Below are 17,000 nucleotides of genomic sequence, written 5' to 3'. Positions count from 1 at the left end.
ACCCGCTAGTCAAAAGGGTTTTCCGTTTTGGAGGTGCTTCGCAGAACAAATTTCCTATGGGCTTGCTTCACAAGACGAAAATGTATTGCAAGTTCCTGCAATTTTTTTTTGCTCCCCACCCCCTTTTTCTAAGGCACTAAGCTGCTAATAGCCTTTTAGCAGCTAATCCGCTAATCCCTTAAGACTTTAATAGCCGCTAATAGCCGCTAAACCGCTAATAGCGCTAATCTGCTAATCCGCTAATGGGGTTGCTTCGCAAGACGAAAAAACCGCTAGACGAAGAAACTCGCGGAACGGATTCTTTTCGTCTTGCGAGGCACCACTGTACTGGAAATATGACCTGATAACTGGAAATATGGCTATTTTTGGAACCTGAACGTCCGACGAGGATTCCACGGCTTCCGATTGGCTGCAGGAACTTCCCACAGCCAATCAGAAGCAGTGCTTTGGTTTCTGAACGTTTTGGAAGTTGAACAGACATCCGGAATGGATTCCGTCCAAGGTACGACTGTGCCTAAGAAGCACAGTTTGGGACTCTGCTTGGCTTGTTTTCTAAGTGGACATGTGGTCTTCACATGCAAGCAGGTTGAGAGTAATTAAAAGTAGTGAAGAGGGAACTCTCCTCCACTTGATTTGTGGGAAGGGTACCTGGTTTGGAAAAGGAGGGCTTGTTTTGCATGCAGAACATCCCAGGCTTAGTTCCTGGCATCTCAGGGGAACTAGGCAGTGTGAAAGACCTCTTTCTGCTTGGGATCTTGGAGAGCTGCTGCCATTCAAACCATGGACATTTGTGGATGAAACGGACAGAGTTTCAAGTTTATTACGGCCATGGGCCCATACAGGAAAAAACATAAATAACAGCTTGTGCACGTGGGGAAAGAAAAAAAAAAAGAAGAAATAAACAGCCGCTAAAACACCACTATAACAATAAAATACTGTAAGATGGAATGACATCCTACACCTTAATTAGCTTGTAGTGCTCCTTGGCGTCGCTTTTGGGTAAGGACCGCGGCCAGGAACCTAGCCACTTTCAGGGTCGTATGGGTATCCTTATCCTGCAAGATTTGGGCAAGGTGGAATGTTGGAGGGGTACCCACTAGTTTCTGTATGATTGATCCCAGCAAATTTGCCCGTAGCACATTAAACAAGGGGCAAGAGAACATAATGTGCTGGAGCGACTCCGGCGTCACCTTATCACATTCGCACATGGCGGGGACTTGGCCCTTTGAGAATCTATGTCTCAGGACATTGGAGGGAAAAACGTTAAACCTCGCTTTGGTGAAGGCCAGTCTATGGGCAACAGTCGAAAGGGAGGAAAGGTATGATGGGACGCAGTAAGTTAAAGTGATACCAATGCTCTGGGGCGAACAAACACCTCCCCCCAGCATATAATTTCGCTGTAAGTCGATGTCATCCAGTCTTTGGCGGATCAATCTTTGAGCTGTGATTTGATCTAATTTTAGGGAATCTGAGGGAGAGATTCCATAACTCAAGAGTTTGGCATGAATTCTACTAGACCAAAGGCTAGAGAATTCATCTCGCCATAGGCATTGGACAAGGTAATGGTTTGGTAATCTATGCCACAATGATAACCAGTAATTGAAGGCTTGCTTCCACAGGCAAGTTTCTAAGGATGCGATCTTCAATTCTAGTCGCATGGCTGCGTTGCTAACGCACAGAGGGAGCATTAGGAGCCGACGTAGGAATTGGTTTTGCAGAGTCTCAAGGGGAGCAAACGGACAGATGGTCTGAGGGAGTACAGCCTAGCTCCCAATGCAGCGCTTTGTGTATGAGCTTTGTCAGCAAGCATCAAGGTCAGCCCCAAACATTTTGCTCCCTGAGGCATAGAGGCGAAGCTGCATGGTCTGGTACCAGGGGGGCAGAGAGCAGGCAGGCAGGGGTGTGGATGGCATGCATCCTGGGTGGTGTGGCATGTGTCCCAGGGGCATGGCGTGAGTCCTGGGGGTGTGGCACGCGTCCTGGGGGTGTGGTACCTGAGGTACTACTTCCAGGTTAGCAGAGTCTGTAACCCGAAGTGTTTGTAACCTAAGCTGTTTGTAACTGTACACTGTAATAATAAGCAGTTGTAAGTGGTTCACGTGAAAATAAAAACGTCCGTTTAAAACCGAATTACAGAAGCCACCCTGGGTTCTGATGGGATCCCAGAATGTCACATTTTGGTCCTGTGCTCTGACACAAGTCAGTGGGCTTGTGCCAGATCGTCAGATAAAAAGACACTTGCTTTTGGTCTCATGCTCTCGTGTGAATCAGCTGGCTCGTACCAGAGCACCAAAAGACACTTGCACCACTCAAAAGGCTCTTGCACCACTCAGCTGGCTCACTCCAGAGCTCAGGGCCAAAAAATGAGCATCCTGAATGTGATCCTTGGGATATTGGGTATGCTGCTCTTGTTCCTTTGTGCTCCCACCTGTTGCTTCTACTCTCCCTGGGACCCAGAGGTGCAGAGTGGGTGGCAGTGGGCTCCTACTGAAATGCAGGCCTCAGTAGGTTTGTGGCAGTGATCCTCTTAAAATAAGAAGGTTTATGTAGTGGTGTAGAGCACATCTGAGATGTGATTCGTCCAGGGCTTTTTCTCAGGGGAAACTCACAGGAACTCAGTTCCGGCACCTCTCAGGTGGGTGCCACTGCCATTCTAAGAAAACAAGGGAGATGTTCATGGTGAGTTCCGAAACCTCTTTTTATAGAAAGACATCACTGGAATCATCCATATGACATGTGCGTCTGGGCATCGAGGCAAGGAAAGGGTGTGTGTGTGTGTTTTTTAGAGGTTGTGCCACTTACGGTAATATCCTACCTGTATGCTTAACTGGGCACTCAAGTTAGCTTAGGATAAAAAGGTAAAGGTACCCCTGCCCGTACGGGCCAGTCTTGCCAGACTCTAGGGTTGTGCGCTCATCTCACTCTAAAGGCCGGGAGCCAGCGCTGTCCGCAGACACTTCCGGGTCACATGGCCAGCGTGACAAGCTGCATCTGGCGAGCCAGCGCAGCACACGGAACGCCTTTTACCTTCCCGCTAGTAAGCGGTCCCTATTTATCTACTTGCACCCGGGGGTGCTTTCGAACTGCTAGGTTGGCAGGCGCTGGGTCTGAACGACGGGAGCGCACCCCGCCGCGGGGATTCGAACCGCCGACCTTTCGATTGGCAAGTCCTAGGTGCTGAGGCTTTAACCCACAGCGCCACCCGTGTCCCTAGCTTAGGATAATGGACATTTAAAACTATCGCCCACAACAAAGGCGTAAATAAAAAGAGACGAGCAGCTTAAAAGCTGAAACAACTTTGAAACCGCTGAGCAGATGCCTCGTAGCAGCACAGCCCTGACTTGGCTTCCTCATGATTTCTCTGATCACCTCCTTATCTCAAAGGAGCTGTGTGGTTGTCTGCTACAGGTTTGCGTGTTCGCACTTGTCCGATTTCCATGCTGGGAGCCATGGCAGCAGGAAGACAGTCTCCAGACCAAACCAACTTAAAAGGCGGCACTTTTGTGAGGCTTTGGGGCTATTGTATTGCAACCGCCTGCCCTGGCCACAGTGCTGCTCCTGCCAATTCATGTGGTCCAGCAGCAATTGGAATGGAAAAATATGCCTTTGCTTGCTTCGGCGAGCCTGCCCAAGGTTGAAGATCAGCATTGGAAGTCCTCTTTTGTCTGCTGGTAAGACCTGTTAGATTGCTGGATGCCAAAGACAGGGTCTTTTCGATGTGGCCCCACATCTTTGGAATTTCATCCCTGGATAAATACGTATGGCTCTGTCATTACTGTTATTGTTTGTTTTGTTTTGTTTTGTTTTGTTTTGTTTTATATATATAGAGAGAGAGAGAGAGCGGACCCCAAAGACTTTTTTTAAAAAAACAAAACCCTTCAAACCATGTGTGTGTTGATTTGTGTTTGGGGAGCTTTCCAAACTTTTCATGTTGGTGACACACCTTTTAGATGGGCATCATTTTGCAGCACAGTAAATCAGTTTTTCTAGCAAACCAGAGGTTAAACTAACCCCTTTCCATCTCCAGGAAGAGTGTGGGGAGCTTTCACACGACACACCTACACACTGCAGCCAACGCACTAACCTGTCGCAACACACAATTTGGAAAGCTCTGTTTTAACTGTTGCTGTTTGTGAATTGAGGGATGTGATGTTTTTATGCTTTGTGTGTTTAAATATTTGCAAGGGCAATGTGACCTGAAAGTTGGGTTGAAATGTTTTTCAGTACATAGATGTGTAATTTGCAGGTATGGAATGTTGCTCTGTATAAATCAGCCTGCTGTCTATTTTTTTATATATATATAATATTTTTATTAAGGTTTTTACATAAAAAGACAAAAAATAACAGAAAAATACAAAAATACAAAACGACAAAAAACAGCAACATAACAGAAAAAAAAGAGAAAGAAAAAGACAAATAAAAACAATTCCATCTTCATAATATTCCTTGCATTTACTTATTTCCCAGACTTCCCCACACCTCCCCTCACTGTATTCCAGTTCATATATTTGATCAGCAAATCCCTTCCCTCTATCTTAACTGATCTTTGTCTTAATTTTGATATCTTAATATATCTTGATCTCCTTGGTATCTTAAAATATTAAGTCTTTTAATTTTACACCTTTTTACTAATAACCTTTTACATTCAATCTGATGTCATTCTAACATTCATTAATCTTATAATATTTCTGTAAATAATCTTTGAATTTCTTCCAATCTTCTTCCACTGTCTCTTCTCCCTGGTCTCTGATTCTGCCAGTCATTTCTGCCAATTCCATATAGTCCATTACTTTCATCTGCCATTCTTCCAGAGTGGGTAGTTCTTGTGTCTTCCAATACTGTGCGATAAGTATTCTTGCTGCTGTTGTGGCATACATAAAGAAAGTTCTATCCTTCTTTCACACCTGTTGGCCGACCATGCCCAGGGGAAAGGCCTCTGGTTTCTTCGGGAAGGTGTATTTAAACACCTTTTTCATTTCATTATAGATCATTTCCCACAAGGTCTTAATCCTTGGGCACGTCCACCAAAGGTGAAAGAATGTACCTTCAGATTCTTTGCATTTCCAGCATTTATTATCGGGCAAATGATAGATTTTTGCTAGCTTGACTGGTGTCATGTACCACCTGTATATCATTTTCATAATATTCTCTCTTAAGGCATTAGATGCCGTGAATTTCATACCAGTGGTCCATAACTGTTCCCAGTCAGCCATCATTATGTTATGCCCATTTAATCATAGCAGATTTTACTGTTTCATCCTGAGTATTCCATTTCAACAGCAAGTTATACATTCTTGACAAAATCTTAGTTTTGGGTTCTAGCAGTTCTGTTTCCAGTTTTGATTTTACACCTGGAAGCCAATTTTTCTCAGCCTGCTGTCTATTCACCTTAGCACTGCCACATATGAAGAAAGCCATGCGGAATAGAGGAGGGGGAGAATTTCAATTCAGTTTGCATTTAAAGGCAAACTTACCAAATTAGAACTCTCCAAAGAAAAAGAAGAAGAAAACCCGCACATGGCTAGCCTTCAAAATTCACACTTTTCTGAATTCTGCAGTGTGACTCTTCAGCCAAGTAAGGTGTGCTCAAATGCAAATAATGAGATAAAGTTTGCATAAATGTGCATTTGTTAGTGAAATGAACATTCAAAGTACATTCTATTAGGGAACATTGCATTGTAAAAATGTGTATACTTGTATGTTTGATCACATAGATCCTCTGATAGAGGTTCAGTTGGTCTTCCCTACGGATGAAACCTTTAGTACGGCAGCCCCTTATTTGTGGAATCCCCAGCCTGTCATTGTTCAAATGTCTCTTTAAAAATGCACTTTTTAAATAGTCTTGATTACTCTTCTCTTTAACCAACTAGTAATCTATTGCTGTTTTATTGATGTTTCTAATCATGTATTACAGATATTGATTGATTGATTTTGATTGATTGATGGTATCTGAAGAAGTGTGCGTGCACATGAAAGCTTATACCCAGAATAAATTTAGTTGGTCTCTAAGGTGCTACTGGACAATTTTTTTAATTTTGAGGTGTTTGCGCCTGCCAACCTAGCAGTTCGAAAGCACCCCCGGGTACAAGTAGATAAATAGGGACCGCTTACTGGCGGGAAGGTAAACGGCGTTTCCGTGTGCTGCGCTGGCTCGCCAGATGCAGCTTTGTCACACTGGCCACGTGACCTGGAAGTGTCTCCGGACAGCGCTGGCCCCCGGCCTCTTGAGTGAGATGGGCGCACAACCCTAGAGTCTGTCAAGACTGGCCCGTACGGGCAGGGGTACCTTTACCTTTACTTAAGGTGCTACTGGACAATTTTTTTATTTATTTATTTTTATTACACTTGTGTTAGTCATCACCTTGGTGTATGGAATTGCAGGTTGTAAATTTGAGGCAAAACTACATACAAACATAGGAGCGTTAAAATGCTGGTGAATTTTCGCGGGGACTTTAAAAAAAAAATTAAAGAAAATGCAAACTGGTGTGGAGAATGGAACTGAAGATGGGGAAAAGGAGAAACAGGGAGAAACCAAAATGGACGGATGTGTTCATCCCTCGTCTTGAAAGCTCCTAAAAATCAGAGCCGTGAACACTGTCAGACTGTCCTAACCTGGGCTGCTCTGTGTATCAAACTGCTTCTCAGACTGAGTCTCATTATTCTGCCTGCAACTTCTCTCAACAAGAGAGCAGGCTCAAAGGCGGTGTGCCATGTCAAAAGGTTCTTGCAGACAAGGGGTTGCTTGGTAAAACAAATTAGGTTGGCCCCAGCGAGAGAACTGAGCTCCGCACACATTGTACAGGCAGAAAGCCAGGGGCAGGAAAACGGACGGTGCCTTTGCTCCTTAACCTTGAACAGCTTTGATAAGGGTGGCCAGACTTCTTGGGGCACAATATAGCCATTCTTCTGCACAAGCCCCACCAAATTGAATGGGAACATCGTTCTTTCTGGTGGGTTTTTGCCTTTGTCCTTGCAATTCTGTGTGCATGGGAATTTGCAGGAACGTTTTCCAGCCTTCACACATGTGGACGAACAGCACAGAAAAACCCTTGTCATGCCAAGAGGTTTTTCTGTTCCCCTCTCCCATTAGGGCAGGCACCCCCCCACTCAGCCCTCCAGATGTTTTGGGACTACAACTCCCATCACCCCTAGCTAAAAGGACCAGTGGTCAGGGATGATGGGAGTTGTAGTCCCAAAACATCTGGAGGATGCCTGCATTAGGGTCATTTGCCCACCAGGCCTATGGGTGAATTCCATTCTCCTCCTCAGCTGTGCCCTGAAGGTGTACCAAAAGATTAAATATGTGCTGGAACCTGCCTTGGGCTAACCAGCTCCACAAAGACCACAGTCCTGGGTCATCTTTAACATGCATTCTGCATGTGCCCACCTCCCTTTCTGCACAGAAGCAGGACCTGGGTCTGTTGTTTGCTGAACAGAAACAGAGATTGTCCTTCATCCTTGAAAGTCCTTGGCAGAAAGAAAGAAAGAAAGAAAGAAAGAAAGAAAGAAAGAAAGAAAGAAAGCACTTGAGTCCCAGACACACCTTGAGACTGCGGGGGTTAAGTAACCAGTCATCTTGTGGCTGAGTGCTCTTTTACCTTCATCAAACAGGAAATATTTCGCTCTCTCTTTCCTACGCAGGACAATGGAGAGGGCCCAGGCAAGCCCAAGATATTTCACTGCCTGAAGGGGAACGGCAAATGTCATCCCTTCCCAAGTTGAGAAGCACAGTATCCAAGGCTGGCCAAGTTATTTTGGCCTCTCAGACACAGAGGGAAGTTCCCCTCAATATAATAGCAAATTAGTTGCTATAATAATAACTTAGACTGTAGGGTTTACTGTGCTTTCACAACATCCAGAACTCAGCTGCCTTGCTCCACCCGAGGGGTTGCCAAACTTTTTAGGACCCCTGGACCCATTTGCAAATCAGAAAAAGTGTCTCAAAGGATTCTCTCTGCTACAAAATAATTTGACCTCAGGAGATCTAAAAAAAAAGAAAATGATTTGTGGTGGGACGCCTTCATAAGTGGGGAAATTAGATCGTGATGCTGCTTTTTAAATTATAGGAAACTGGTCCACACAGCCGGTCAACCAGGGGGTTGTCCTCTGTAAAACAGGACACGTCGTCACTTTACCAAAGTATGCAAAGTGCTGTAATTTTTCCACAACTGTGCAAATATGTTTGTAGGGAGGGAAAAACTTCCTGGCCACAATGCAGAAGCAGTATTTGCTTTTTGTCAGTGGTGTTCCTGATTCTGCTGAAAATAAAAGTAAACTTGAAAAGTGAACACGGTGGTGATTGCTGCCTCCCAGAGTCTTAGCCAATAGTTTCAAGCACAGTGGTACCTCAAGTTACATACGCTTCAGGTTACATACGCTTCAGGTTACAGACTCTGCTAACCCAGAAATAGTGCTTCAGGTTAAGAACTTTGCTTCAGGATGAGAACAGAAATCGTGCTCCGGCGGCGTGGCGGCAGCAGGAGGCCCCATTAGCTAAAGTGGTTCTTTAGGTTAAGAACAGTTTCAGGTTAAGTACGGACCTCCAGAACGAATTAAGTACTTAACCCGAGGTACCACTGTACTGGTGGCATTTGAAAGGTGAAGACAGAGCCCTTTGTCACACAAGTAAATTTTCTTAATTTAGAAGAACCACATGCTTGCCTGAACTATCATGGCTTTGCAATAATTTCCCAGGCTTCTGGATTTAAGAATGCTCTGGTGACATGCGTCAGTATCAGATGTTACATTATATTATATTATATTATATTATATTATATTAATGTTATATTGTTATGTTATACAGTGGTGCCTCGCAAGACGAAATTAATTCGTTCTGCGAGTTTTTTTGTCTTGTGAATTTTTCGTCTTGCGAAGCACGGTTCCCCATAGGAAATGCATTGACGGTTTCCCATAGGAAATGCATTGACGGTTCCCCATAGGAAATGCATTGACGGTTTTAAGAAAAAGGCGCAAGACATTTTCATCTTGCCAAGCAAGCCCATAGGGAAATTCGTCTTGCGAAGCAACTCAAAAAACAAAAAAACTCTTTCGTCTTGCAAGTTTTTCGTCTTGCGAGGCATTCGTCTTGCGAGGTACCACTGTATATATTATGTTATATTATATTATTATGTTATATTGTACACAGACACAGATATGCTGGTACAACGCTATTTAATTCAAAGGGTTTAGGAAGCGCTGAGCAAGGAAATGGCACGAATCAATTCCAGGCTGTAAAATCTGCCTCCTCTTGCCTCTTTGCCTTCAGGATGAAATCAATGACTCGAGTCTGAAATGTGTAAGTGATGTAATTCTGTTTCAATCGGGAAGGGAAAAGTCGGCAGCCCTCTCCACAGCAGGGGCTTTTATTTTTTAAATGCAACTTACAAACCCGTGCGAGGATCATTCTTTACAGTGTATTTCCTACCCCCTCCCCCCAAAACCAAGAAGAGAAAAGGACATCCTGTTTGCAGTAGGTGTGGTAGGTAATTCCAGCTTAACCCAATGTTAATGCTTGGATAAAGAGAGATTTGGTGTTGCTTAGATAAAGAGAATTGTGTGCCAAGGGAAAAGGAAGACGGATCCCGGGTCCTCTCCCCTCCTCCCCAGTTATTGGACCTTGCTGCAACATGCAGATTCTGGGAAGTAGTCCTCCATTGTGCTCATTCAACAGCAAACAATGTTATCTGGTCTGGGAAGTATTTCCCTATAATTCTTCTGGGTTTCTCTTAACGCTCCATCCTCCACAACAACAAGGGGATCTGTGTTGGAGGGGAATGTTCCAGATCTCATATTGCATACCCTCCAACATGGCACAGAGCCGGGTTGCCATACGTCCAGGAAAACCCAGACATGTCCTCTTTTTTTGGGGGGGTAACATAATCATCCGGGTGGATTTTTACACTTTAAAGAAAATGTCCGGGTTTTGGGGGGCTCAGGCTGCTTTGCATGCCAGCCTGAGTTGAGGAAAGAGGGGCATGGGCATGGTAGCAGTGGCCCTGCAGGCTCTGGCTGGCAGCAGCTCGGGCTGTCTTCTTTTTTGCTCTTCAAGATATGGCAACTCTAGCATAGGAGGCAACTCCCAGGGGCTCGCCCAGTAAAATATTTGCGGGGGCTGGGCCTCCCCAAAGTTGGTGGGCATTGCCATTCTAATGGTTCGCATGCACTGTGTCATGTGATTGATTATGTGGCGCTGGGCTTACCTGGCCTCCCCCAATATTTTATTCAAGTTGGCACCCCAGCGCAGAGGATAATTGGTAGTAGCTTCTTCATTTCTGATCCTTTACATCCTTTCTTCAAATTTAACTCTGTACAGATAATCAGGAACCAAACAAACCAAAAGTTTACACAGGAGTGGGAATGTTACAGAGTGTATTTAAGAAAACATTGTTCCCAACTAAAATCTTTAGTATGCCTGGATTAATTTTCGCAAAGTACTTGATGGATAATTAAGGAATTGAATATAGTATAAAGGTAAAGGTACCCCTGCCCGTACGGGCCAGTGGTGTCCGACTCTAGGGTTGCGCGCTCATCTCGCTCAAGAGGCCAGGAGCCAGCGCTGTCCGAAGACACTTCCGGGTCACGTGGCCAGCGTGACAAAGCGGCATCTGGCGAGCCAGCACCAGCGCCGCACACGGAAACGGCGTTTACCTTCCCGCTATAAAGCGGTACCTATTTATCTACTTGCACTTAGGGGTGCTTTCGAACTGCTAGGTGGGCAGGAGCTGGGACCGAACGACGGGAGCTCACCCCGCCGCGGGGATTCGAACCGCCGACCTTGCGATCAGCAAGTCCTAGGCACTGAGGTTTTACCCACAGCGCCACCCGCGTCCCCTATTGAATATAGTATAGATGATGGTTAAGGCAATAAAGGACGCAGGAAAAGGAAAAAAGTGGGGGGGGGGACCGCAGTGAGGTAGATGGAAGATCCTGAAGACATATGGTATTGAAACTTTTTCAGTGACTATGGGTTTATTCGTGATCTCTTTTTTTCATGTCTTTTGTGTATCTTGTCTTGTTTGGAAGATGAATGGAATACTTGTAATTAATTAAAAAAAAATAACTCTACACACAACTGAGTGAGAAACTTTTTCCTTTTTTTGTCTTTCTAAATTCCTGAAAGAGGAGATTCTCAAAATCCACGTATTTCCTAGGGAATCATGCAAATCTGTTTCAAAGGTCTCACCTCTATGTGCCAGTCCTGGATTTTACCAGTATGTGGTGTTGGCTCTCTTGCTTGAGGGTTTCGCCTTTTTGATCCCAGAAAGGATTCATAGTTCTATCATAACAATCAGGGGTTAGAAACTCCCTTTTCTTAGAACTGTGCCTTTCCTTTTTTATAGAAAAAAATATATTCACCACCCACCCATCTGGCACTGCTATGGTTTGCTGAATGTTTAAAGAATATCATGAGACTTCCTTATTTACTGTAGCTTTGTGAGTTTGTTCTTCTTGTCTATAATCTGCACGTTGGTGGATAGGGGCTAATTTTAAGAGTCAGCAAAGACCTAGTTCTGAACTTGCACGGCTCAGTGCTAGAACAGGCTGCAACTCCCATCACCCCTGATGCTATGCTGGAGGGCACCTATTGGCTGTCCTGGGCTTAAGCAGTGAAGCTGGTGCCTCTGAGCATGTTGAGAGGGCATTGAGAATGCTTGGGTTGTTGGCAAGCTTGAGTCCCACCACCTCTCTTGAAAAAAACTAAGCGGTTGATCCTGGGCTAAGGGGCTGCATTATTTCCCCAGCGATTCACACTTCCATGGGTGTTATTGTTTAGTCGTTTAGTCGTGTCCAACTCTTCCTGACCCCATGGACCAGAGCATGCCAGGCACTCCTGTCTTCACTTCCATGGGTAGGAGCATTTTTGGGGGAAACTGCACATTCCCCATCTGGCTTCAGTATGAATGGCCTTCAACCCCAAGGCCAGTTTCAGAGAGTGACAAGGGCCCCAGTATCCCCAGAGGGCCCACTGGAGTGCCATAGCATGGGGGGTACAGAGGCAGTTGCCTGGGGCACACAATTTCAACACCCTCAATACAGCTGTGTGCTTCCATCGTGCTTCCTGTGAACCAGGAAGTCACCTCTCCAGACAACAGAATGCCTCTTCTTTTCTTACCTCTGTGGCTGCAATCTCATGAGTGTTGCGGACATAATTAGGCAGTTGAATGTGTATACGTATCCCATCCGTTTCCTTCGCACAGCCCCGAGCACTGGAAACCCATGCTACGCCACTGGCCCAACATCTACATATCTGCCACTATCACTGAGAATTCTCACTCTACATGTCCTGTCTCAGTGCCTTGCCCAGTGGGGTACTCGCTCCCCAAATCTTAGATCCAACAGCAATGCTTGTTGAATCTAAATAATGTGCTTTGTGCAGAGCTCGCCCGCTAGTCTGTAGGGCCTGTGTACTTTGGCTGGTGGTGGCTTTTCCCATCCTTCCAACCCAAGGTATTTTCCATGAGAGGTTCAGGGGTCAAATTTGGAGCTGTCGTAGTGCAGAGCATGTACCCCATCACTGAGCAAGAAATAATGGGATATCATTCAAGCTCTACTGGCTTGGTGCAAAGTAAGTGCAGGCCTGGTTTTTTAGTAAACCTTTTGTTGTTGCTGTTTAGTCGTTTAGTCGTGTCCGACTCTTCGTGACTCCCTGGACCAGAGCATGCCAGGCACTCCTGTCTTCCACTGCCTCCCGCAGTTTGGTCAAACTCATGCTGGTAGCTTCGAGAACACTGTCCAACCATCTCATCCTCCATCATCCCCTTCTCCTTGTGTCCTCCATCTTTCCCAACATCAGGGTCTTTTCCAGGGAGTCTTCTCTTCTCATGAGGTGGCCAAAGTATTGGAGCCTCAGCTTCAGGATCTGTCCTTCCAGTGAGCACTCAGGGCTGATTTCCTTCAGAATGGATAGGTTTGATCTTCTTGCAGTCCATGAGACTCTCAAGAGTCTCCTCCAGCACCATAACTCAAAAGCATCAATTCTTCGGTGATCAGCCTTCTTTATGGTCCAGCTCTCACTTCCATACATCACTACTGGGAAAACCATAGCTTGAAGTATACGGACCCTTGTCGGCAAGGTAATGTCTCTGCTTTTTAAGATGCTATCTAGTTTTGCCATTGCTTTTCTCCCAAGAAGCAGGCGTCTTTTAATTTCGTGGCTGCTGTCACCATCTGCAGTGATCATGGAGCTCAAGAAAGTAAAATCTCTCACTGCCTCCATTTTCTCCCTTTCTATTTGCCAGGAGGTGATGGGAGGTGATGATCTTAGGTTTTTTTTTTATGTTGAGCTTCAGACCATATTTTGCACTCTCCTCCTTCACCCTCATTAAAAGGTTCTTTAATTCCTCCTCACTTTCTGCCATCAAGGTTGGGTCATCTGCATATCTGAGGTTGTTGATATTTCTTCCGGCAATCTTAATTCCGGCATGGGATTCATCCAGCCCAGCCTTTCGCATGATGAATTCTGCATATAAGTTAAATAAGCAAGGAGACAATATACAGCCTTGTCGTACTCCTTTCCCAATTTTGAACCAATCAGTTAACCTTGGTTACTGGTAACTATGATGTCAATCCTCTCTGGCTAGGTGGTGGAACATGAAAGGCTGAACTCCTGTAAATTAAACGCCAGCATTTCCAACAGGCTGTTCCATCAGCCCTTCATCATCTGCATGTAAATGAAAAACGGTGAATTCTGAGCCAGAGGGACGTATGTCCTGGGTTGTCTCTCCTCTGCCTCTTTTCACCCAGATCTATCCTCCTGCTGCAGCCTGATCTTGTGTCCGTGTTTACGCAGGAGGAGGCCTACTAGATTGAACAGGACTTTGCCCCCAATAAAGTGTGTGCAGGACTGCAGTCTCAGGAAATGAAAGTTGTAAGAGGAAACCCCAGGAGCGGTGAATTCTGTTAGATACAGTGCTGTGATGCCGAAAAGTCACAACTATAGAAACACATTGTTGCTTTACAGCTACGTAGAAATCCTAGATTCTTTCAGGGACATTTAAAAGTCGCACGCACAAACATAGTGTTTCCATGGCTTTGCTATAAGAAATAGGCACCTTGGTTTATCTCTCTGCAGGTTAACTGTCTGAAGACATCAATTTAAGCACAGGTGCCTTAGTTTGCTAAACCAGACACCGTGGCTTAGAGTTGCTTGCAAATATGGGCACTGCTTATGAACACAGTACAGACGTACCTCAGAATCCGTTCCAGAAGTCCGTTTGACTTCCGAAAAGTTCAGACACCAAAGCGTGGCTTCTCATTGGTTCCTGATTGCGCAGGAGCGCCAGAAACAATAGCAGAAGCCGCACCGGGCGTTCAGCTTCCCAAAAAAAGTTCAGAAACCAGAACACACACTCCCAGTTTTCGATTGTCCGGGAGCCAAAACGTTTGACTCCCACAGCATTTGGGAGCACAGGTATAACTGTACACAGTAATCAAAAAAGTTTCTATTAGAGGAAAATGGAAAGGGATGCTATCAAAAATTATTGTAAATTTGTCGGTGATCAATAAATGCAAAAAGGTAGCTTTCCACAGGAGTTCCAAACTAGAGCTAAGCTCCCATAAATGTCCCTGGGTTGCAAGCAATATCAACATATTCTACGACTCTGGGGCAACACTAGGGTTCACCTGCAATAGAGTGTGCTTGTGTGTACGGCAGTGGCGTAGCATGGGGGGTGCAGGGGGGGCCGGCCGCACCGGGCACAACATCTGGGGGTTAGGGTTAGGGGGCGCAAATCCACGGGTTAGGGGGCGCAAATCCAAGGGTTAGGGGGTGCAAATTACTTGCCTTTCCCCGGGTGCTGACAACCCATGCTACGCCACTGGTGTACGGATAGAGCACAGTTACAGAGGGGCTGGTGATACTGTTCCTGAACGCTAGTTCTTTCATCTGCTTAAGTACCAGGCACAGGAATGGTTTGCCAAGCATGTTCATCCCTGACTTTGGCCCAAAGCTCTGGATGATCTTTCCAGCTTCTTGGGACTCGGCTACATTAATAAAAAAACAGCACTTCGAATGCGTTATAAACATGCAACACTAAATGGTTCTGGAGAGCAAAAAAATAAATTCTTTGTGATTTTACATAGCATTTCCCCCCCCTTTGTTATAACCATTTAATGTATGACTTATTTATAGTGTTTTTTTCCTGTGTGTAGACCCGCCCCTGATATGCAGCCTCCTCTCCACTGCTGACGGTTATGTCCTTGTCAATGCGAGTCTTCTGCTAGTATTAGGTGCTTGTGGGTCTGGCTCATCTTGACCCCAGGAGCCTGCCGGGCAGATAGTGGCCTTCCACCCTCCAGCCTTTCCCCTTCCCTCTTCCCTTTTTCTTTTATTTGATTTACTATTTTGAACTGTGTGGGTCAGTGGCTGTGCATGGCACAGTGAAGAGGCTGATGCCAGGGAACAATGTGGTGCAAAATATATAATGAAGCTTCCCATGGGTTGCCAACATGGTGCCTGCGGGCACACATACGTCCCCCCAGGACCTTCCCTTGTGCCCTGAGGGTCCCCCTTCTTCTTCCTCTGCTGAAAGAAGCCTTACTTAACCATTAGCAGACTTTTTTCTAGCCTAATTCCATGAGGGGGGTGATTACCAAGGGTGGGTAGTGGGAAGTTGCAGTCCACATCTGGTGCCCCCAACAGTTTCTCTGGTTTGCACATGTGTCCACAAATCCAACACATGCGGTGCCCCCTGCAATATCTCCTCTTCTTTTTCTCCCCTTTGCTTAGGTGGGGTCTGGGGGTGGGACACAGAGCCATTGGCCCGAGGTTGATGGGCATCCTTGTGTGTTCCTCAGGTTTGCAAGAAGATGGTGAGACTCCACCAGTCAGCCGGAGCCTTGGAGAGCTTGTGCCTTTGACGGAGGAGAGACCGCTCTGTGCGCCATGGCCCACCTGACGCGGCTGCTCCGGCGGCGCTACGGCCCACTGAAGCTGGCTTTGGTGGGCGTCGTCTTTGTCATCTTCCTCTTCATCATGCAGAGAGATGTGAGCAGCGGGGATCAAAGGGAGGAACCCTGGCTAAAGAACATTGTGGAGAGGAAGGATCAGATGATCGACATCATGATGGGGGCGGTCAACAATATCCGGGACTCCATGCCCAAGCTGCAGATCCGGGCTCCGGTTCAGCAGGAGGCCCTTGAGCAAGACAGCAAGTCCTGCCTGCCCGGCTACTACACGCCCGCAGAACTGAAGCCCTTCATGGAGCGCCCTCCGCAGGACCCCAACAGCCCGGGGGCCGATGGCAAAGCTTTCAAGAAGGACCAGTGGACACAAGAAGAGACGAAGGAGAAAGAGCGAGGCTACGAAAAGCACTGCTTCAATGCCTACGCCAGTGACCGGATTTCCCTCCAGAGGGCTCTGGGACCAGACACTAGGCCTCCTGAGTAAGAACGTCATCTTTGTCCACTCAGTATAGAACAGGCATAGGTAAACACTGGCCCTCCAGAGGTTTTGAGACTACAATTCCCATCATCCCTGGCCACTGGTCCTGTTAGCTAGGGATGATGGAAATTGTAGTTCCAAAACATCTGGAGGGCCAGAGTTTGCCTATGCCTGATATAGAATAATAATAATTTATTATTTATACCCCACCCATCTGGCTGAGTTTCCCCAGTCACTCTGGGTGGCTCCCAACAGAATATTAAAAACACGATAAAACATCAAATATTAAAATTTCCCTAAACAGGGCTGCCTTCAGATGTCTTCTAAAAGTCAGATAGTTGTTTATTTCCTTGACATCTGATGGAAGGGCATTCCACAAGGCGGGCGCCTCTACCAAGAAGGCCCTCTGCCTGGTTCCCTGTAACCTCACTTCTCACAGTGAGGGAACTGCCAGAAGGCCCTCAGAGCTGGACCTCAGTGTCCGGGCAGAACAATGGGGGTGGAGATGCTCCTTCAGGTATACTGGGCTGAGGCCATTTAGGGCTTTAAAGGTCAGCACCAACACTTTGAACTGTGCTCAGAAAAGTACTGGGAGACAATGTAGGTCTTTGAAGACCAG

The 17,000-nt window shown here is 46.1% G+C and overlaps 1 protein-coding gene across 2 annotated transcripts in view; it reads left to right on the top strand.

Moving 5' to 3' along the window:
• The window catches only part of GALNT6 (polypeptide N-acetylgalactosaminyltransferase 6), a 70,211-nt gene that overhangs the window by 16,476 nt on the left and 36,735 nt on the right, over positions 1–17,000 (top strand). For both annotated transcript variants that reach the window (XM_083427548.1, XM_083427547.1), the window contains exon 2: positions 15,796–16,383. In XM_083427548.1, coding sequence (XP_083283674.1) covers positions 15,884–16,383 — 500 coding nt within the window. In that variant the 5' untranslated portion in view covers positions 15,796–15,883. The remainder of the gene's footprint in view (positions 1–15,795; positions 16,384–17,000) is intronic.

The sequence above is a fragment of the Podarcis tiliguerta genome (assembly GCF_965153285.1).
Source record: "Podarcis tiliguerta genome assembly, chromosome: 2".
NCBI lineage: Eukaryota > Metazoa > Chordata > Lepidosauria > Squamata > Lacertidae > Podarcis > Podarcis tiliguerta.
Note: the sequence above shows the minus strand (reverse complement) of the source record. Positions and strands in the feature narration are given on the sequence as shown.